General features: G+C 39.6%; 2 protein-coding genes across 6 annotated transcripts in view; one reads left to right on the top strand and one right to left on the bottom strand.

Annotated features, from left to right (window-relative positions):
* The window catches only part of RNF2 (ring finger protein 2), a 55,678-nt gene extending 52,721 nt beyond the window's left edge, over positions 1-2,957 (top strand). Inside the window, exons 6-7 of the mRNA XM_032783460.2 lie at positions 119-290; positions 2,164-2,957. Of these exons, the coding sequence (XP_032639351.1) occupies positions 119-290; positions 2,164-2,265 (274 nt within the window). The 3' untranslated portion in view covers positions 2,266-2,957. The remainder of the gene's footprint in view (positions 1-118; positions 291-2,163) is intronic.
* A 6,637-nt stretch (positions 2,958-9,594) lies between these two features.
* The window catches only part of TRMT1L (tRNA methyltransferase 1L), a 51,913-nt gene continuing 39,746 nt past the window's right edge, over positions 9,595-21,761 (bottom strand). For all 5 annotated transcript variants that reach the window (XM_075067865.1, XM_075067866.1, XM_032783456.2 and 2 more), the window contains 7 exons: positions 21,072-21,284; positions 18,706-18,893; positions 14,498-14,576; positions 13,456-13,622; positions 12,605-12,664; positions 10,968-11,094; positions 9,595-10,868 (listed from right to left, as the gene is read on the bottom strand). In XM_075067865.1, coding sequence (XP_074923966.1) covers positions 10,553-10,868; positions 10,968-11,094; positions 12,605-12,664; positions 13,456-13,622; positions 14,498-14,576; positions 18,706-18,893; positions 21,072-21,284 — 1,150 coding nt within the window. In that variant the 3' untranslated portion in view covers positions 9,595-10,552. The remainder of the gene's footprint in view (positions 10,869-10,967; positions 11,095-12,604; positions 12,665-13,455; positions 13,623-14,497; positions 14,577-18,705; positions 18,894-21,071; positions 21,285-21,761) is intronic.

Genomic DNA, 21,761 nt, shown 5'->3' with positions numbered 1-21,761 from the left:
GGCACTCTGTACTCTTCACATACAAGTTTGTTTACTTTTACATATGAAGCTTATCTAGTGTCTTTTTCTGCACAAGTGCTTCAGATATGTTTGGTTGTCTTTGTTGATACTGTTGCAGATATATAAAGACCTCGGGTAATGCCACAGTTGATCATTTGTCTAAGTACCTCGCTGTGAGGTTGGCTTTGGAGGAACTTCGGAGCAAAGGAGAGTCAAACCAGATGAATCTTGACACAGCCAGTGAGAAGCAGTACACAATTTACATTGCTACAGCCAATGGCCAGTACACTGTGAGTAGTTGATCTGGTTGATACTCTAATTTAGAAATGTTTAGACCCAACAATACTATAACTTGAAGGCACAATGGATTTGTTATCCTATTGTGATTGGTTTGGATTCTGTCCATAAATTGGTCTATGGATTGTATTCATAATCCATTTTTAAAAGCATAGCACCAGCATTATTTGCTGTGACATTTTAGACAAAAGTCTATTCTGTGGCAATTGCATACAGCAAAAACATTGATAGAAAAGGAATGGGATGTAAATGTGTGGATGCTCTGGGCACAATCCCCTGAGCTAGGGTAAATGGTGTGGCTCCATTGACATCACTGGGATTTTACCAATTTATGCCAGCTGAAGATCTTGCTCTTTATTTTACAGGTAAAAATTTAGGAGGAAAAAAGTGGTACTTTGATTTGAGGACTTGCTTATTGAGAATGACCTTCATTGCCCAAGAGTGGTAGCACTTCCTAGGCAAATTCAGTCCTGGCTTTTTATCAGTCGGAAACATATCTATTGATATAAAGTCAAATTCACACATAAGTAGTATTTCAGACAGGCAAACACTAAATGAGCACAATCCACAAAAATTCAGTCAAGATACAATACAGTCGTTAGCTAGATGAATACTCAGTATCACTAGCTATTTTAAATTCCTGGCAGTCTTACTAATTCAAGAAAGGTTTAGAGATTTTGCTGGTTGAAAAGTGAAATACATTGGACTTCAGCCCCAATTCCACCCCATCCCACCTCCCATTTGTAAAGCTGGGAGAGGGGCAGCAGTGCACATACTCTGGGGATGCCTCAATTTCTTTTCTAGGGCAATCTGTAGTCATGTTTGAAAGATTTTTGAAAAATATTTTCAAAGATTTTCAGGCATATTGGTGGATAATCCCCTGACTGATAACTGGGAGATGCATACTCTACTGCCAGTAGCACCTGATACCATAAAGTTGTTCAAAAGCGGTATTAGCAGAGACCCAGCAAGGTGGCTGCAAGACTCCAGGTCCAGTAGGAAACAAAGGGACGAGGCAGCTTGGCTCACTCCATTTTAGCTGTTCATAAAGTCAGACTGTTGGTAGGGAAGCTGAGGCCTGATCTCAGGTCTTGGTGCGTAAATTTAAAGTGAAACTTTGAGCTTATTTCTTTGCTTTCAAGGTCCTGCATAGTTCTCTCCCTCCTTACTTATCCATCTATGTTGCTCTGCACATCATGCAGGCTTCTCCATCCATCAGTGATCCCAACCCTCTACACATCATTTGTCTGCTTCTCCCAAAAACCCACCACCATACACCCAACACACCAAAAATTCATTGTTCCTGTAACAGTTTGGATATATCGTGATGACACAGTCATCCTCTGATCACCTTGCTGCTTGTTGATTCTCCTTGCCACTGTCCTTGTCTATTTGTTTTTCTTGTTAGTATGCAAGCTCTTAGGAAAAGAGATCACAATTTCTTGTGTTTGGAAAGCAGCTAGCACATTAGTTGGAGCTACTGGGCGGAGGTGGGGTAGAAATACCCTCCCTCCCCCCCCCCCCAGCTTTGCGTAATAAATGAAAGAGTGGTGATCAGCATAGTTAAGATCTAATCTGTATTGATATGAAGGGGGGAGGGAGGGTTAGTATTAGAATTGAGGCACTAGTCACTGGATTATAATGAGCAGCAGATAAGCAACCAGAAACACTGATAATAGATATTTCCTGTTAAATATGTTAACTGCAGCCAGAACTACAGGAGACTTGTGTTCTGTAAATGTTCATCCCTAAGTCTACTGCAGGGTTTTCACAGTAACCAGATAGTAGTGACAGGACCATCAGAAGTTCATAGCGAGTTGACAGAAAATATATTTTCAGAACTGTTGGTTTTTTCTCCTCCTTTAGGTATTGAATGGTTCCTTTTCCTTGGAGCTGGTCAGTGAGAAGTACTGGAAAGTGAACAAACCCATGGAACTCTACTATGCACCAACAAAGGAACATAAATAAGCTTTGAGAGAAGGTTTGGAGAGAGACTCTAACTTTTATAGCTATGATTTCTTTAATATTAAGGAGGCATCACCATCATCTTCATGGACAGTACTTCGGATGTCTTCAGACTACTCACAGAGCCTACTTCTTATAATTAGACAGTATTCTGGGTTTTATTTTTAATTTAATATTTTTTTCCCAGGCAACTGAATAACCTTTCCAGTGCATTCCATTGTTGTTATCAAAGATATGCTTTATTTTTTATTCCCAGCTTATGATATCAGATCAAGCAAAGGTTCCAGCGTGAAATGTTTTAACTTAGCAGACCAACAGCTTTTCCTGGACTAATATGCTTGATACGATTATACCAGCTCTTAGGTGAAATAGTGAGGGTCTAAAGTAGTCAATAGTAGCAGCTGTTGTGGGAGTATGGTAATAGTGGTGATTTGCCAATTACTGTCACTATAAAAGATGTTGAAGAATTCAGTTCTGATAACAGCATACCATTTTGGCTTCAAGGTATTTACAGTAGTAATCTGATTCCTTGAAAGACTTGGATTATTGGTAATAGTCTAGGTAAGGTATAGTTTTCAGTAGACCAAGATGAAGGCTTAAGGGAAAAAGTTCTGACACTTTAAAAAATCTTTCTATCTGCTGGATTTCATTCATTTCGGTATCAGAAAAAAAATATATATTTAAAAAAAAAAAAAGGAATTTTTTGTTTTCTGGGCAGAATATCACAGTCCCTGTGCACTCTCTAATTTCTGGTCTTTGACTCCTGTTGCAGAATTATCCCATGCACACGTGCGTGGCCGATAACATTTATTGTACAAAATCTTCTCAGACAATTTAAACGTCCTGCTATATCAAGTGTAATGACAGACTATTGTGGAAATATCATAGACTTCGTTGTAAAGGATTCTCTTTCTTGGAAATATTTTGCAACAAAAATCCCCTTTTAAAATGCCAGCATGATGGCATTGTGTTGCAGCAAGAGTATCTTGTTTTTTAGCACTGTATCCACACCACTTGTGAGCTATAACTGTGGTTCATCACTGAGGGACAGAACTGCTTCAACTACAAACTGTTCTAAGTATTCTGTTTTAGCCAAAACTTTTAACAAATATGGCTTAGCACTTTGGAAGAAAATGTGTTAGTACTTGACAGGTTTACCATTTAGTGTCTTACAATAGTTGTTGTTTTTTTGTTTTTTTAAAACTTGGCAGTTGGCTGCTGTGTGAAGTTTTGCATTTAGAGTTTATCTGCATGTTAAACAGGTGAGTTTTTGTTTTGGTGTGAACCCTGCCTTCACCTAGTGGGGATGCTTTGCTGCAGCTAAAGAGAATTCTTGATGTTAGGGAAATGGCACGGTGATGTTCTCTTTGCTCTAAGGTTTCAGTACAGCCTTCCTGTCTTTGCAGTTTGGATGCTGAAAGTGAAAAGACCCTTAAAGTAGTTGAGGAATATTACACTTTGTCTACTCCCTTCTTGTCTTGCTCACAGTTAAGATGGATGAGTTTCTAAAGTGTATGGAACTTGTACACTTCCAAATCCCTAGGTTTCTGTTGGGAAAGGAACAAGCCTTCCATTACTACTTGTCATTCAAGTCTAACATTTGTAAATATGTCCATTTTGACAGCTGTTTTGGGTCAATTTCATCTCTATATGAAAAATTCATAAGTTTCTTGAATAACTTTTAATATTTCTTTTTGGTATCTAAAATGTTTTTACTACTCTTTTTGTAATCTGTGCCATGAAACTGACATTTCCAGTCACCAAGTATAGTGGAGGGTGAGGGTTGATTTTTCAGATGTTGTTTTAGTTAGTATTACTTGGTGTAATGTTCAGTTGTATAGATTACTAGTGCATGTCCACTAAATATAATCCTGTTTTTGTGATACTTAAGTTTTATGGGGAAACTTCTAGGTTAGCTGCAGCAGAATGACAAATTCCCAGTATGATATCTAAGAATGTTTAAGGAGCAAAGGATGTATTTGTGAAGCTGAGCTGTGTCTGTCTAGAGAATGTCTGTCTTTTTTTGTCCGCAGTTTAAAAAAGTGTGAAAGAATGTGAAACTTATTTTCATGTCATAGTGAATTTACTGAATATTTATGTTCTTTAAAAATATATATTATGTAGGTGTTTGATTATACCATTGATGCACTGACTTTAGTGCTATAAACAATTTTACTTTTCAAAACAACTTTCATATTGCCTTCCTGTTGAGCTAAATCCTCATTTTTGGTACCTTGTGCTTGTTAGGTATGGTAAATTGAACAGTTATAATATCTGAAACTAAAGTCATACCTAACATCTCACATTTGTCACAATAAAGCAAAAATGCTGTGAACAGTACTGGAAATTCAGTCACTTCCTATTACAGTCTACGAAAGAAACTATTTGCATTCTAAAGCCACTAGTCTAGCATTGTCTAACACCACTATCATATCTGCTGTTTTCTCAGTAGAGGGCTGGGAGATGCATCTGCTTTCTGGATACACATGCCAACACCACAAAGTGGAATCTGGTGCCTCAGACCTGTTCTCTTCCTCCCCACCCCAAACTTGTAAGGCTCATTGAAATCAGTTGAAAAATTCTCATTTACTTCAGTGGGATTTGCATCAGGGCCTTAGAATGGGATGTGCATGTGTAATAACACTAGCTAATGTCAAACTTTTTCAGTGGCTATGGCATGTATAACAAGTTATTCTGTTGGGTGGGACACAGAATAATTGTCATGCAAATGGTGATATGAAAAGAAGACTGTTGGTTTGGTGTGCCCAACTTGGGAACCCCAGCAAAATCAGTTACTAAGCATGGTGATTTACATGTGTGCTAATCACCTTCCCAACATAATTGGAGACAGAAGACTTGTAATATGTGAAGTAGGATCATAGCATTACATACTGAATGGGGTTGAACTTCTATAAAAATATGCATTGTCAATTTTTGCTAAGTTTTACAAATTGCAGCTATATTTGAGGATAAGTGTATTGTAAGATTAGTAGTTTTATTCACTACCAGAAAAGTGGTATTTGATGAAGTCTAAGATGAAACTATATTGTGCACTCTAAACCTCAGCCCTTCATTATAACTGTAGTGTTGAATCCAAACATTAAGCCATGATTATACTGAATATAAAACAATGTCTCCCTCTCCTTATCCCCTCCATAGAAAAACATAATTAGGATTTCTCTTTCCTCCCACTGTTTAGGGTCAAGAAATGTTTAGGGCTCTTTTGATGAGGAGAAGAAAAAGGTCACACAACTTGTGTGATATAATGGTTTGCAGATGCTTTGTACTTTCAGCTGTCCTCCAACATACATTCCATGTTGTTTAGGTGGTTGTTTTTAAATTATCTATACGAACAATAAAAGTTGGATTTTTGGTAGGTATCTGTGCTGGGACCACATCTGGGATGGTCCAGATCCATTTCTGCAGTACTACTGCCTGTCTAGTTATCCTCCATTTTGTATTTGATTTTTCCTTCCAAAATGTAGTACTTTACATTTGTCTTTATTGAATTTCATCTTGTTGATTTCAGACCAATTCTCCAATGACACAAGGTTATTTTGAATTCTGATCCTGCCCTCCAAAGTGCTAGCAACCCCTTGCAGCTTGATGTCATCTGCAGATTCTATAACCACTTACTTATCTAAGCCATTAATAAAAATATTGAATGAGACCAGACTCAGGGCAGACCCTTTGGAACCCCATTATTTATGTCCTCCTAGGTATGAGAGCAAACTACTGATAACTACTCTTTGAGTATGATCTTTCAACTAGTTGTGCACCCATGTAAAGAGGGGCACGTGTCTCTTCCCTTCTGACAGGGCAGGAGACCATACCTCCACGCTACAACCCACCTTATTTCATTTAGCCAACATTTCCCTAGTTTGCTTAAGAGAATGTTATGTGAGACTCTGTCAAAAGCCTTACTAAAATCAAGATATCCTGTCTACAAGTTTCCTCCATTAATTAGACCAGTCAAAGAAGGAAATTAGTTTTGCATTTGTTCTTGACAAATCCAATACTGGCATATATTTATAACCCTATTTTTTTTTCAGAGCTTACAAATTAATAATTTGTTCCAGGTATCATTATTAGATTGACTGGCCTATGGTTTCCCATGTCCTCTTGTTCCCCTTTTTAAAGATAGGTATTATGTTTCTCCTTCTCTAGTTCTCTGGGATCTCACATATCCTCCATAAGTTTTCAAAGATAATTGCTAATGGTTCTGTGATTGTTTCAGCTACTTCAAGTGCTCTAGTGTGAATTTCATCAGGTCCTGCCAACTTGAGTACATTTTAACTTAAGCCAGTCCTACACTATCGCTTATTGTGAGTTCAATCCTTGAGGGGGCCATTTGGGGATTGGTCCTGCTTTGAGCAGGGGTTTGGACTAGATGATCTCCTGAGGTCCCTTCCAACCCTAATGATCTATGATTCTATGTCAGTGTAAACATGTGGGACTCACCCCTGCGGCGCTTCCTGCTGGTTGTCTCTGGGAATTAGCTCTCTGGTTGTTCAAGCGCCCTCTGCAGGCCGGTGTCCCACTACTACTTGGCCCCTGTGTCCCTCCTGGACCCAGTGCCTTGTTGTCTGGGATACTGCCCCCTGGCAGTACCCCCCCCAGTCTGGGTCTCCCCCTCCCAGGGGAACCCCCACCCACTATCTCCACTTCGCCTCTGTCTTGGCTACTGCTCAGGCTCCATCTAGTCACTGGGGCAGACTGCAGTATAAGCCACTCATCACAGGCAAAGCGGTTTGGACCTGCTGCCTCTGGCTGCCCCTGCAACCGCTTACCAGGCAAGCGCTCCCCATCTCCCTTGGCCTTTCCCCAGCCCTGCTCCACTCTAGATACTTGGTTAACTTCCCTGCAGCCAGGCCCTTCTTTCTCTGAACACAGAGACTCTTGAGCTCCTGGCTCCCAGTCTCTTACATAGGGCCAGCTGAGGCCTGATTGGGGCATGACCCAGCTGCAGGTGCTTTCCCTGCCACAGCCCTCTCCCAGGGCTGTTTTAAGCCCTTCAGGGCAGGAGCGGGGTAACCACCCCGCTACAGTCAGCAACATTTATGTTGCTCATAGTTGTTGCTCAGCTGTGCCACTATTGAGTGGTACAGCTGTGCTTCTAAGCTCACTAGTGTAGACATGACCTTATTTTTTAATCTGTTCCTTCCCTAGTTTGGCTTGGGTTTCTTCCCCCATGTTAATAGTGTGTTAAGTATCTGATCACAGATTACGTTTTTAGTAAAGCCTGGAGCAAAATGTATATTAAATATCTCGGCTTTCTTGATGCTGTCAGTTATTAGTTTACCATCCTTAAGTAGAGGACCCATACTTTCTTTGGTCTTTTTCTTGCTCCTCATGTATTTATAGAACCTCTTTTTATTGCCTTTTATATTTCTTTTGTTAGGTGTAATTCATTTTGTGCTTTAGCCTTTCTGATTTTGTCCTCCATGCTTGTACTGGTCCTTTGTATTCATTTTGCATTCATGTTTCCACCCTTTGCAGGATTCCTTTTTGATTTTCTGATTCTGATGGAGCCATATTGGCTTCTTACTATTTTTCCTATAGTATGAGGATAATTTGCTGTTGGCCTTTAATCTTGAATCTGTGAGCAACTGCCAACTTTCTCAGACTCTTTTCCCTTAAATTTTCTTACATACCAGTTCTCTAAATTTGGAAGAGTTCCACACTAACAGAGAAATATTGTCGAATTTTTTGAAGTCCATTGCCCATATTCTGCTGTTCTCATTCTTTTCCTTAGAAACATGAAATCTATCATTTTGTGATCACATTCACCCATTGCCTTCAATCTTCAGATTTGCAACCAATTCCTCCGTTAGTCAGAATCAAGTTGATAATGGCTAGCCCTGGTAACTTACTCTACCTTCTTAAACAAAAAGTTGCCCCAATACACTTTTAGAACTTACTGGACAGTTTGTGTTTTGCTGTATTACTTTTCCATGAATACATACAACTGAAAGCTAATTTGTACTTTTGAGACTTGCTAAACCATGACGGCAAGTTAAACTAAAGATTATGCATTAAGGAGCTAGTTGACTACATGCCAGATTTGTCTCAGCAACAAGATTTGGATATTGAGTGTTAAGACAGAGGTATACACAACCTGTTCTCCTAATCTCTGCAGTTAGTTTGTCAACTTTTTAAAATCACATTTCTGCCTGAAATTGGGTTCAATTCAGTGTTGGATTGCTTTAACTGAAACATTAGAAACTTTTTGTATTTTGTCAGTTTTTTTTTGCTTTGCATTTGACAACTTCCTGGTTTGTCAGTTTCACTGTATGGTCAAGTTGCTCTGTTCGTGTGAAAACAAGGATGAGGTCTGAATGCTCCCTAAGGCCAGTATTTAGTTAAAAGGACACTCAATTTGAAACTTTGTCAACTTCAAAAAAAATTGAGCTAAGTAATTCCAGGTTCTACATCTGCTGTACAGACCTTCTGTCAATTTTTATGGATTTTTCTTTTTCCTGTGATGTTTTTATGTGAACTTTAGCATGAAGTAAGTGGTATTATGGGGAAGATTTCTCTGGTGCCAACACTGAAATTGCTTTTTCTCCAGCACCAGTAAGTCATGCATGATTCTCTCCCTCTGTGTTGCCAGTCCTGTTAGACTAGTTCATGCACTTTATGCCAAACCTCACACTACTAGTGTTTATTTTGTGGATTTCTGAAGATTTTTCTTCTATAAGTCAAATATCTACATGACTAGAGAGTCTTACAGCTTGGCAGAGCCTGAAAATGCTATGTATCACAAATACCCTATCTTGTAGAACTGAGTGGCATAGAATGGTTGAGAAGGAAGTGATAGTGGTTCTGTGACAGGACTGGGGCCATAGCGGCTGTGAAAACCTGTATCTGAAGGCGTGTCTATACTTTGCTGGCATAGCTATGCTGGCAGAACCCCATAGTAGGGAGATGTAGCAAAAACTGACATGACAGGAGGAGTTCTGCTGGTACAGCTAAGCCACCAGAAAAACTCTTCTGGCTGCATACTTATATCTACATGGGGGGAGTTTCCTTTGGCACACCTACATTGGTTTTCAGGGGTTATGATTTTTTCCCCCTCAGTCTTCTAGCCGATACATAGTTATGCCACCAAAACTTTGTAGACTAAGCCTGAATCTAAAATTATTACCCTTGCTGTATAGAAGATCCTGTTTTAAAAGCAGTGTAAGACAGTTGTTCCTAGATCAGAACTAGTGAATGACAGAAGTTTTGGACCAAACTCTTCTTTCTAACAGCTAGAAAAAGCCACACTAAAATGAACCTCATGATTTTATGGCTGAAGTAATATCATATATGTATTTTAAAAGGAATATAATATGACTATTTATTAAATGTGTGTTTTCAACCTGTACCACGAGAGATGGTTTTAATAGTGAAAATAACCTGTTTATGTACAAATTTAATCATTGACTTGTAAAAGGAATCTCACAAGCAAGTTAAATTAGATAACTGCCAGCTAACTGACTAGAGTTCAAATGTATTGACTTAATCATCAAATAGTACCAGTGACAATTTAAAGGCAGGATGAGTTAAATCCTGGTGAATTAATTCTTTGCCACTCAGTCCTCTCTCCCCAATAGCTTACCAGCTTTCTCCTTTATTACCGGCAGGTAATTGTTATTTTGTTCAAAGTAGCTAATTCACTTGAAATATATAGCACTAAAGATAAAAAAATCAAATAGCAAAAAGTTTAATTTCATTCCCAATCCACTTGCATTTAGGTCTTTGCTTTTAGGTAAAAGTTAAGTTTGCTACCTAAGGACATAATTTTACCTATTTAAAATGTTCTGGCTTGCTTAAATTTAATACCACATTTTATAGTGCAACATTTTTGGTGTCTTAGGGACTTGACCTATTGCTAAACTCTAACCAATCAAGCTGCAGGCATGATGGCCCATTTCATACTTAGGTTATGCTCTAGCTACACCTATGGAAATACTTAAAACTTCTGGCCCCATCGCTTATCCACTGTACTGGAAATTGCACTAGGAGTTTGAATAAGGCTTTTTGAAGAGCTGGGGGTCATCACAAAATGCCAGTGTTTAAAAGAAAGACAAGAGCATAAAAGTCAATACCCTCTACAGTTTCTTTCTCCACTCTAATTGTAACTTGACCATATGTATTGTGATCAATTACAAGTTCTTCTGTGTAATTCTAAAACATCTCCCACGCATTAAAATAACTGGCAACCCAAGCTTTCAAAACCAGTTCTGTAGATTGGTTTACATGAGTAGGGCTTAGTTGCAAATCTCAAATTAACACATTATTTGCATTAAGCAGCAGTAAAGTTATCATTATAGCTGTCTTTTGTGAATGTGAGAGTGCCTTCTGATTTATCATCTTCTGTGAACTCCATGTCTCCTGACTTGTCAGCTACAGCAGCTTGGACATTGTCTTCTGCCTGGGCATCTTCAGTGGACTGGAGAGGACCTTCTGCCTGCCCCCCAGTGTACGTGGGAGTGCTGTACTTCACAAGGATAGATTTAAACTGTGCCAAGGGTGCATTTGTGCGAACTCCCATGGGATCAAAATGGGTTCGGCTTACTCTATACCCAGCTTGGGACAGATACTGTAAGAACTTGTTTAACCTGAAAAAATTATAGACAAAGTTTTTACTGGTTAGTTGGTTTCAACAAAGATTACACATTGATTTTGTTTGACATCAGAAACTGGAACTTGATCCTTACTTTGGCATGTTCATTCCTTTGATACTGTGTCTATGGATATTATAGTAAAATGCAGGGTGCTCAGCATTGTTTTCGGACTTCTGTCTTTTTCCTGTGTTTCTACTCATTTCATTACTTTTCCTTTTACCTGAAACACAGAAATGCTCATTAGGGGCAAGATCCAAAATTTAGTTCCTCAACCTCTGCCTAACTCTGTAGCCACCTAAAAAACCAATTACTGAGTTGATTCAGTGCAGGCAGCTGGGTGCCTCAAACTAAATATTCCCCTGCTTATCTGGCAGGTGCTCTCAGAAGCCAGGTATTGGATCAGGCCCCACAAAAAACACAGAAGATGATGGTGCCAGCTTAGAACCACTGCTTTAACCTAATGGCTTGAGCCCTCATCTCGGATGTGGGAGACCTGGGTTTAAACCCCCCCGTCTGATATGAAGAAGAGATTTGAACTCTGGTCTGGCTCCACCCCAGGAGAGTGCCATAACCACTGTACTAGGGAGTGTTTTGAGGCAGATCTTTCTTCTGTTGAAACTGATCCACTGTATATAGTTAACATGTATTGGGCCAGAGTAACCCACTAGGTACATGGGAGAACCATGTTACAGAGTCCTCCAGCTCCAGTACATATTTATTTATATGTAGTGGAACAACTTCAACAGGAGAAAACAAAGCCTGGTGGTTGGGGTACTATCCTTAGAAGGGGGGAGACCACAGCTGAAGTCTCTTCTTGATATCAGTGAGAGGTCTCCAGTAGGGTGAGTGAGTGCTCTTAGCACTCGGCTAATTTATATAATTTGACCAGAGCTCTTGTAGCACTTAGCAATGATGCCACCCAGCACCCACTGTGTGTGTGAGAAAGGTGCATAAGCCCTTTCTTGCAGCCTTCAGGAGAGGGTTCATGGCTTTGAATCCCGAGTGGAGGGATGCAACTTCCAGCCCAGAGTTAGGCACGTAAGTCCCTCTGAGGAGCAGGACTCAGGACTTGCCCTTCTCCTTGGCATTTTGTAGTGGCTATCTTAGGCAGCTCAGTGAGCTGGATTTTGTGGATCCCTAACTCTCCCCTGCATTGTATATGGAGCCCAGCTCAGAGCTGTGGATTTCACTAAGCAGTAGAGTACCTAAATGATAAGCGTTGCAATGCTTAATGTTTAAGTCCCCTGTGGGAAACTCACCCTAGGCCTCTCTTGCTTTTCTGTAAATAGCATTCCTGGCTTAGACTGATTGAATTAAAGCTACAACTACAACACTTCTGGGGGGAAAAAACCCTCATTCCTTAGGCTGAAGGGACTTGAAATCTAGTCTAGTTTAACAGATAATTTTAAAGTTTTCTATAACTCACTTCCATAGGAGCCAAGGGCTGCACAGATAAACTAGACTTGCAAAGGTACATACATAGTGCACTTCATGCAATAATGGCTTTTTGTCTTTCCCAGCAAATGCTATTTTGGGTAAAGATAAAATATTTTTAAAATTTCATTAATCTTCACTGGAGGTGAACCACTGAGCACATTTGTGTGTGTTTTTTTTTTTTTGTTTGTTTTTTTTTTAAACAACCCACCCCACCCCTCCTTCACTGACTGTGGTTATCTGCTAGCACAAACCACAAGAGGTGTGCATGTAGGTGTGATGGATGAACTACATACCTTGTACCACATAGTAGTCAGCAGCAGTATCTGGTGTTTTAATAAAGACACCACATTCTTCTAGAATATAAAAGTCAAAATTAAATCCGAAGTGTGACAAAACAATGTTTTAAATAGATTTTATTTTGCTGCCTTATAAAAGGATGCACAAAAATTTGAAAGGGGAAAACCCCAAACTTTCTAGACAAAGTAAAAGGTGTAAAAACGATAGTGGCAAAAGGATAGGTAATGGGTTATGGAAACTTTCACTAAACACTTATCAGTTTGAATCTGGCATAGGACAATATTCAAGTAAAATTACTATATGATTTATCTGAAGTGAGGTGGTAGCCTCTAGTCTGTTCTTATCAGAATAGAATCCCACTATAGACTGCCATCTCAATCACCCCCCCAATTGGCAGTCTCTGTAGAGAAGCCCAGGCTTGACTGAGCATGAAGAGCAGAGTTCCGTCTCACTAATAGGGGAGGAACGTCCCCCTTAGGGCTGCAGTACGAAGGCTAGTATATGGGAAGGTTCTGCTACTGCTGCCTGTTTTTGTGAATAAATTGGACTACAGTACTGTCAGCATGGCACCTTATATCAGCACTAGTTTCCTTAACATAGGATTTTTCCATACTGGTTTAAGTCTAGCACCCTGTCTCGAGCAGGCCTTAACAGCAGAGATTTAAAGAGTATGACAAAATCCCCATAATATGGGAAGACTATTTTCCCATGCTTTGTGAGAGGGAACATGTTCCTGACCTTTTAACATGCACTGCTACAATTACTTTTGCTCAAGAAATTTTCAATTGGTTTTAGACATTTAAAAATCCCATGTGTTTTTTGTAAGCAACTCATCATTTTATCTCACCTTGTTTGTTCTGGCTGGCAGGACCATGGATTGAAAACTGTTTTAGAGTTGTACACTCTGCTTCACAGATTAATGTCTTTACAAGTGGCTGAATCTCATCCAAGCCGTGCTGAACAGCTTCAAACAGCATTCTTCTGAGGAATCCAGTGTTAAAGAGGGACCCTGACCTGGACAGTGCAATAGAATACCAGTGAAAATAAGGAGACTGGTGTATGACAAAGTATTTTGATTTACAGCAAAAGGCCTTTGCTCCTTTAGAAGTGGTTTCCACAAACTGAGTAGCTAGTGAACTATACTTATATTAACAGAGTACATAGATTGTGATACAATTAACATTATTTTTGTTTTAGGTAGTGGCAGTTCAGAGTCATGGCTTGAAAGCCAAGAGCTCATGAGTGTTAATCCCAGTTCTGGCATTGATTTAGTGTGTCAACTTAGGCAAAGTTACTTCATCTCATTTCCGCATGTGTAAAATGGGAATGATACCCATATCACAAGGATGCACTGTCAAAATCAGGGTGTGTCCTAATAGTATTTGGAAATAGTAAAAGCAGAGTTAGTGCTAAGGATTGGTTCTGTTTCTATACTCTAGTTCTGAAATGCTCACATTTTAAATTTAACTATTCTTTCAATCCAAAACCCAAGGATAAACTCCACTGCTGATTACCATCAAACAGTTCAAGTTATTTAATAATACTGGAAGTGCATAGGTATTAAGATATTATGTAAGTTAGTTATCAATTACAGTTCAATGTATACTAGTTCTCTGGTCCCAAAACATCAACCTACTCAGCCAGATTCTCCTGTGCAGTGTAATTGTTTTAATATCTCCAAGATGTGAAATTGAAAACTAGTTCACTATTGTTTATTTAGTAAACTCACTGCTTGTTGTCTACCTGTTTGACTAGGAAAACTCATTTTCTTATTACCCAGCTCTCCATTAAATAACCAGCTGCCAAATCCATCTCAGTTGCTAGATATAAACTTACTGCTGTATGAACAAACAAGCTTTCACTTTTGTTACGCTGTGTGCTGTACATACCACAGAGGACCAAGCTCTACTGCTGTCTTCCCAGGCATACTGCCATGGCAGTCACAAAGTAGTTGCCGGTAAGGGTTTTCTGTAACAGAAAACTGTATTTCGAAATCACTTAATTCTATCTATAGAACTCACTTTAACAAACAAAATGAAAGATGTTTTAGATACTAGAAATGTTGCACCCAATAAGAAGTAATTCTGCCTAAGTAGAGGCATTTAATAGGACAAGCAACATCAGAACCCAAAATACACAAACAACTGTAAAAATGCCCGAGATGCCAACTTTTATTAATGTTGTCACAAGTTATTCCCTCTGGTGTCTGCTGGAATCTAATGAGGGGCATTGTAACTTTTTAGTTATTTTTTAATTAAAATAAAACAAAACCAGAGCTCCATATTACTTGGTATGTGTTTTTAAATAACACCTTCTAGCTATTACATTAGAACTTCCACTGCAAAAACAAATTTAAACTAAAAAAGCTTTTAAAGGAAAAGTGTATTATTGCAAAAAATTGTTAAATTATGGCTGCGTATGTGCACAACATTCAGTTGAATCGCAGGATTTTCATGACAGCCATAGCTCAGCTCCCTTGCACATACGTAGTAGGTTGAAGGACTGTTAATTTTAATTTGCTGTTAATTTGTGCATTTAAAATCTCAGCCATAATACTATACCTATGCAGGTGACAATTTTATTTCTGTTAAGAATGAAAAGAAAATGTGATACTTATTGCAGTCTAATGGTCGTATAGCCAAGCCATCATTGTCTTAAGGAGAACTGTCAATACCTTAACAGTCCAAGGCATCGGGCCCTTTAGTTACAATGAGAATTAAGATAGGATTAGACATTCAAATAAGATACAGATAAACAGCTGGATGTACTCTGGAGCGTCACAAATCAATACATTCCCAAACTGCAGAATAGTGCATACAAGATTATCTGTATACACCAAACTGTTCTTAAAAATATTTCAAATATGCCAAAGGCACTTGTCTTCATTAAGAACTAAATATTTGATTTATCTGAAGTTTGAGTAGTAAAGATCTTTGGAAAAATACTCGGTTAATTTTTTTTTTTAACATGTCAAAACCATGGCAGAATTTTTAACACCCATTTTTCCTAACCTTACATCTCCAACAAAACTACCAACCACCACCACTGGGGTAGAGAAGCAGTATGAGAAAGTTCAACAGAGTAATTTTCCAGAAAGTTTTAAGACAAATGCACATTTTGATTTTTGTCTAAATCATGACCGGTCTAAATGACCAAAGTACCATATTCATGTTCTATGTAGAAAAAGGATCCTTTACTAGAGGGAAGATATGAATTAGTAGTCATTTTAATCCTTTGACACAGTAGGATGGGAAAAAAACAAATGGCTTTGAATAGGTGGATGATATGCAAAACAACTGCTAAAAATACTCTGATGGATAGAGCCAATTGTTTCAAAAGACAGCAGATAGTAGGAATAGAAAACTCCAAGGGTTCAAAGTATCTCTGAATGGACTATAATGAAAAATGCTTTCACTTCAGCTCTGTAAGTCAGTCCTGTGGAAACCTTTCTGCTCTGGATTAGAATGTCTTGTACTCCTTTGCTCCTTTCCTCAGCTTAGTCAGCTAATCTCCATGCTGTCAGAGGCAGAGACACTGGATCCAGAGACACAAACCCTGGGTCTGTCAAATGATATCAAGATGGCTTGGAAGTGGTAGAAGGGTATGGAGGGATAAGTGCATCAGAAGTTGGAGTACCAGAACTGATATGCCCAAGCCATTATCAACTGGACCTTGTCCTTTGTCATCTTCCTGAAGACTCTGGGAAATAACAGGGATGGGGTTAAAGGAACCCTTTCTGATCAGCAGTGCATCTTCCTGAGGAGCAAAAAAACAGCAGATTGTCATGAGGAGGGATGGGGTAGGCCATTGCCAAAGGAGGGGAGAACAGGGTACATACAGATCCTTGAAAATCAGTCCAAGACTCTTGATAGCAGTATCAATCCTTCTCTCCTTAACTAGAAGAAGAATGTGCACTTTCAGTAGATGGAGGGCATCTCTGGTTCTGGAAACAGAGACTCGTGGAAGAGTCTGGAGCCATCTGGTGGTATGAGTAAGACAAGGAAGGTCTCTGGGTCCAGAAGGGTAGAAGCCTTCCTTACTTCTTGCTCAGAGCTGGGGTATAAAGCTCTAAGGATCAACTTGAAATAATTCAGAAAGGCTAATTTCTTGTTCAGTGTTGAGTTTAAAACATCATAGCCCTCTTAGGTTGACCTGTAATCATAGCCCTGAACTCATCTCTCGAGTTCAGGGGTAGCTGCTTGGCAAACTGAAAGATTGTATCCCACTGTATCACATTCTGCCAGCAGAGCCTGGTAACTGACTCTACAGAACTGTAGGCTAGCTGAGTATATTTTTCTCCCAAAAAAGAGTTTTGATTCCTTATACCAAGGGTGGATTTCACAGTAAGATGCTGTTTAGATTTTTCATGAGCCACTGCCAGTGATGCCAGGGCAGAGTGGAAAAATTACTTGAACCCCTTAGGGGGAAAATGACATCCCAGACGTGGCTGAAATGGAGGCTAGGGTCTACCAGAGGTCCTGGATCAGTGCAAGAATGGCCTTATTAACGGGCATTGCTAAATGGCCCTGAGGGAACAGATAAAGAATATTGAATAACAGGGATGTTCCTGGGCTATTTCCAATGGAATCTCCAAAGTATTAGCCACTCTTTTAAGAGGTTCCTGCAAGTCCTTGAAGTCATCACTAGTGGAAGATGCTGATGGTGTAAAACTATTTCATCTGGTGAAGATGAAATACACATGAAAAAAAACTCATCCTCATACTCTTCCAGGAGATATGCATTATCATTCTGTGAGTCCTGGCTCAATTTGTGAAGACGACCCTTCTGTGGCAGGTATACCACCTGAGAAAGTTCTCCAAAAGGAGCCAACTTGTTCCTACATCTGGATCTCACATAAGGAAAAGAAAATGGGTTTTGAGGTTTACAGGTGAGCCAGCATGGCCAGGATTGCATTCCATAAGGAAAGGGTATATGATGCAACAGAGGTAGAATCCAAGAAGCTTATGGTCTTCAGAAACATGTCTTCTGTGATTACAAGAACTTCTCCCAATGTCCCTCTCAGGAACACATCTTGGAGAAGGAAAAGATAACCTAGGAGAAGGGCTTCTATGCCCCCAAGATGATGATGATGATGATGATTGTGCCAACAAGTAGCACTTCTGTACGGGAGGTGCAGATCTCTGAGAGGTTAACACTGGTTGAGACGATCCAGCAATAACTCTGAGACCAAGATCGGTGTTGAGGAAGACAGATGAAGCAATATAGTCATAACTGATACTCTGGGTCCCGATACCTAGTCAGACATAGATACTGTAGGTAACAGAGAAATATCCGAAAGTGGATGCTCTGGTTCTGGGATCATCACCAGGTCAGCAAGTGTTGTGAATCCAGCCAGAGTCAAGGACTTCTGTACTGACGAAGATGGTGTTGACCATACTGGTACCAAAAAAAATGCTTCAAGAGACTGAGGTTTTCTGCTAAGGCATGGTACTAAAGAATCCAAATCTGTTGGTACCAATGACATCAGAGCTGATTTTGAGGCACTGGTTGCTGAAAACTGACTGTGTCTTTTGCCTCGCATCTCCTGACTCTGGTAGCATATGAAGACTCCTAGTGCCAGTTGGGTTTCGCTGCAGCTGGTTTGGACAAGTCAGAAGAGTGGCTTTTAGATCTCTTCTTGGCCAGTACAGGAAATTTATGATCGTGAGCAGTGTCCAAAGATCTTTGCTTCCTCCTACCTTGGGCAGCAGTAGTCGTCACTGACGGACCTGAAAAAGACTGGTGTGAGGTTTCAGAGTAGGCAGACAAGCCCCTGGTGGTGTGGTGTGAGGGCATGCAGGGTGCCATGGGTAGCCCCAATGGATACTGCTGGTCAAAAGATTCCAAGCTTGTGCACACAAACCTACAGTGGGATCCATATAACAATTACTCAAAGAACCCCTTTTAAACTAGAGGATTATAATGGAAGTCCCTCTCCTTTATGTGCACGATCATTATCACAATTCTATATATGAAATATTTCCAGTGAAAGCAAGTATTTTTACATATTGGAACTTACCACATGGCTAACATAGGTACATACAATAAACTTGCATGGATTATACCTTTAAAAGAAACCCAAGGAAAATCCATTTACCTTCTACCATATTACCCTCCTGAAAAATCCTCTCCTCACACCACTGGCAGTGGATAAGATACCGAATTTTCTTGACTGAATCATCTGCAGGAGATGGTCCCCTCAAAACTCTCACTACTACTAGGACAAAGTGTTCTAGAGCTACTGCAAGCAAAACTTCAATGCCTTTATTACATCGAGCTGCAGCTCTACAAAAGCAAACAGATAACATATTACTATAGAAATTCAGCAAAGACTAACTTTCTCAGATGTTCCACCTTGTGCAATATATATATATATATTTATGATCATCCATTGTTTGTTTGAAAAAATCCTACACTGTCTATAAAGAGCCTCCACTTAGACTGTGGGCTTTGAAGGTCAGGGGTCATCTTTTTGTTCCGTGTTTGTATAGCGCCTAGTATATAGGGTGCTGGTCGATGACTGGGGTTCCTAGGTGTTGAGAAGACTTGGAGGGATAGACTTCAAAGGAAAGATTATAGAAGGTAAATAAATAGATCTAAGTGAAATGAAGACTAAGGGGAGATAAAGCACTAGCTAAGAATCTGAACTGGTACACAGAAAAGAGGAATCCTTTAGGGTACGTTGGAGGGGTGTAATTAAAAGCAAAGTGAAAATTAGCAAAGAAAATTTAGCTTAACACTCTGGAAAAGTTATTCCAATATGAGGTCTCAGCCTGTGGTGTGGTTTTACAGACAGATGAAACCCTTAGTGCTAGAATCATTTAAAAGCTAAATGAGATATAGCACTGGAGAACATGCCATAGGGAGTAAGCTAGCATAGGCAAGGAGCTAGACAAGACAATCTAAACAGGCCCAATTTAATATAATTGACTATGGAGTCTGTAACAGGGTAGCTTGCTCTGTGGGCTGGAGAGCATGGGGCTAAACCAGTCTGATTACCGAATGAGTCCCACTTGAGGGGAATGAGGCTTAAGTAATGATAAGCTAAGTAATTCCCCCAGCTGGGGAAAGACCCAGGCAGAAAGCTCAGGCAGTAAGGAAAAGTTCTACAGGCATGAAGGCCTGGGAGAGACCCAGACCAAAAAGGGAAGAGTCTGGAAAAGCTCTCCCTGTAGAGAAGCCTGGGAGAGACCCTGCTTAAGCAGGGACAAAATGGACATACCCAAAGGAGAATTTAAAGATTATGTAGGAAGTGGCCCATGGAAAACTGCAGCTCAGGTAAGGGAGCAGACCTATCTGTTCAGTACAGAACCCCTGGACCAGAACCCAGAGTAAAGGATGGGACTGGGTCCCCTACTGGCCCAAGGAAAGGCCAGATAAAGCCTTCCACAATGGTTATTGAGCCAGCAAGGGGGCTATAGGCTGTGTTGAAAACAGAGTGAGGAAGAACTCTACAGAGGGGGAAGGATTTTTGTTTGTGTCAAAAATATTTTGGGGACCCTTAGTTTGCATGACTGTGTCCTGAGAAAGGACAGACTTAAGATGGTGACCCAGCAAGAGGGCCAACTTCCTGATAGAGAAACCACCACAGTTCTGGATCATGCTGGCATTCTACTCCTGGCCACCTAGCAGTGAGTGGATTTGTTTAAGGAGCCTGAAGATCTTTCATAGCTAATCTCCCACTCATTCTTCCCTGAACTATTGTTCCATTATCTTGTTCTGGATTTGTATGTCTTGATTTAGTGTCCAAACCCCCAACTTTCATTTCTGAGTACACTTATGAAGTCACTGGGAATATCTGTATGAAAAAGGACTAATACGTTAATAGGGTTTGCAGGGCAAGCAGCACCATATCATATTTGCTTGTAAGTAGTAGATTTACAGCACCAGATCATTTTTTTTCCGTAACCATATTTAATCTGTGAAAAATTTAGCCACACTGTGTTTACTATTTGTAAACACTTGAGGCTAGGGGGTCTAGATTTTGGGGTGAATATCTGTTTTCTCATTATGAAATATATTGTGAAAGTTGACACTTATGAGTTTATTTCCATTTAAAGCAAATCTAATTTAATGCTCTTTCCCACAGATAATTAATTGCTTTAATAGCTTCTGAAGTATTTATAAAGGCTTAGGCAGCATTAAATCACTACCAAATGAACTTAAAATCTTCAGATATTCAAATTTCCATTATATTACCTTTTCTTTCTGAAGATTAATAATATACTCCATACCCATTTGCCATCTTGCCAGTCACGTCAGTTTAAAATACTTAAATTGTTCTATAGGAGTGAACTTGAAATCAAGTACAAAATTGATATTTCAGTGCCTAACTTGTAGAGTTTAAGGAATTCTGAAAAGCAAAGACACACAACTTGCTTTAGCAATCACCAAAAGCTGCATTAGCAATCCTCTGCTACCAGAGCTTAAGAGCTGACTATGATTCATGTGTGGTAATAGTACCTTGCCACAGCAGCAACTACTATTCTAGCTGCCAGTTCCTTGTAGTACTCCGTTCTGACAACGTTACAGCCGTAGTGGCGCTGGGCCACATGCTGAGCTTTTGCATACAGAGAACTGATGTCTGTAGATGTCACTGATACTATTCCAAGATTTCTTACATTTCTGAATGCAGAATCCAAGTAGTTCACAGCTGTTCCAAATGGGTCCAGGTGTCTAAAACCAAAAAATACAGAGAAGCATCTCTGGTACATAACTACTTAGCTTTTAAGATATCTGAGAAAAAAACTGTTTAAAAAAATCCTCATCCATAACATCTGAAGTAAAATAAAAACAGAATTTGATTTTACAACACACCTTCCGTACCTCCAACATGCCCAAATAATTTACAAAGCAACAAGTTAGAGGGGGCAGGCAGTACATATTGAGTAATGCAATAATCGTCACACACATAGCACAATCTCTCTTACATCCTAGCATGCTGGATAACTGAACTAAGAAGAATGCTGGCTAAGATACCGGTGTTCATTCTCCCATGCCTTTCAAAATATACAAATAAACTTCAACTCCCACTGAATTCAATTGGTTTGTGGATGCTCTGCAACTCTAAGAATCAGACCACTTAATTTGAAGTCTATAATATAGATTTAGAGCCTGCATTTGGGCACTAAAATATGAATATTTTGGCCTTAG

Source organism: Chelonoidis abingdonii, chromosome 7, assembly GCF_003597395.2.
Source record: "Chelonoidis abingdonii isolate Lonesome George chromosome 7, CheloAbing_2.0, whole genome shotgun sequence".
NCBI lineage: Eukaryota > Metazoa > Chordata > Testudines > Testudinidae > Chelonoidis > Chelonoidis abingdonii.
Note: the sequence above shows the minus strand (reverse complement) of the source record. Positions and strands in the feature narration are given on the sequence as shown.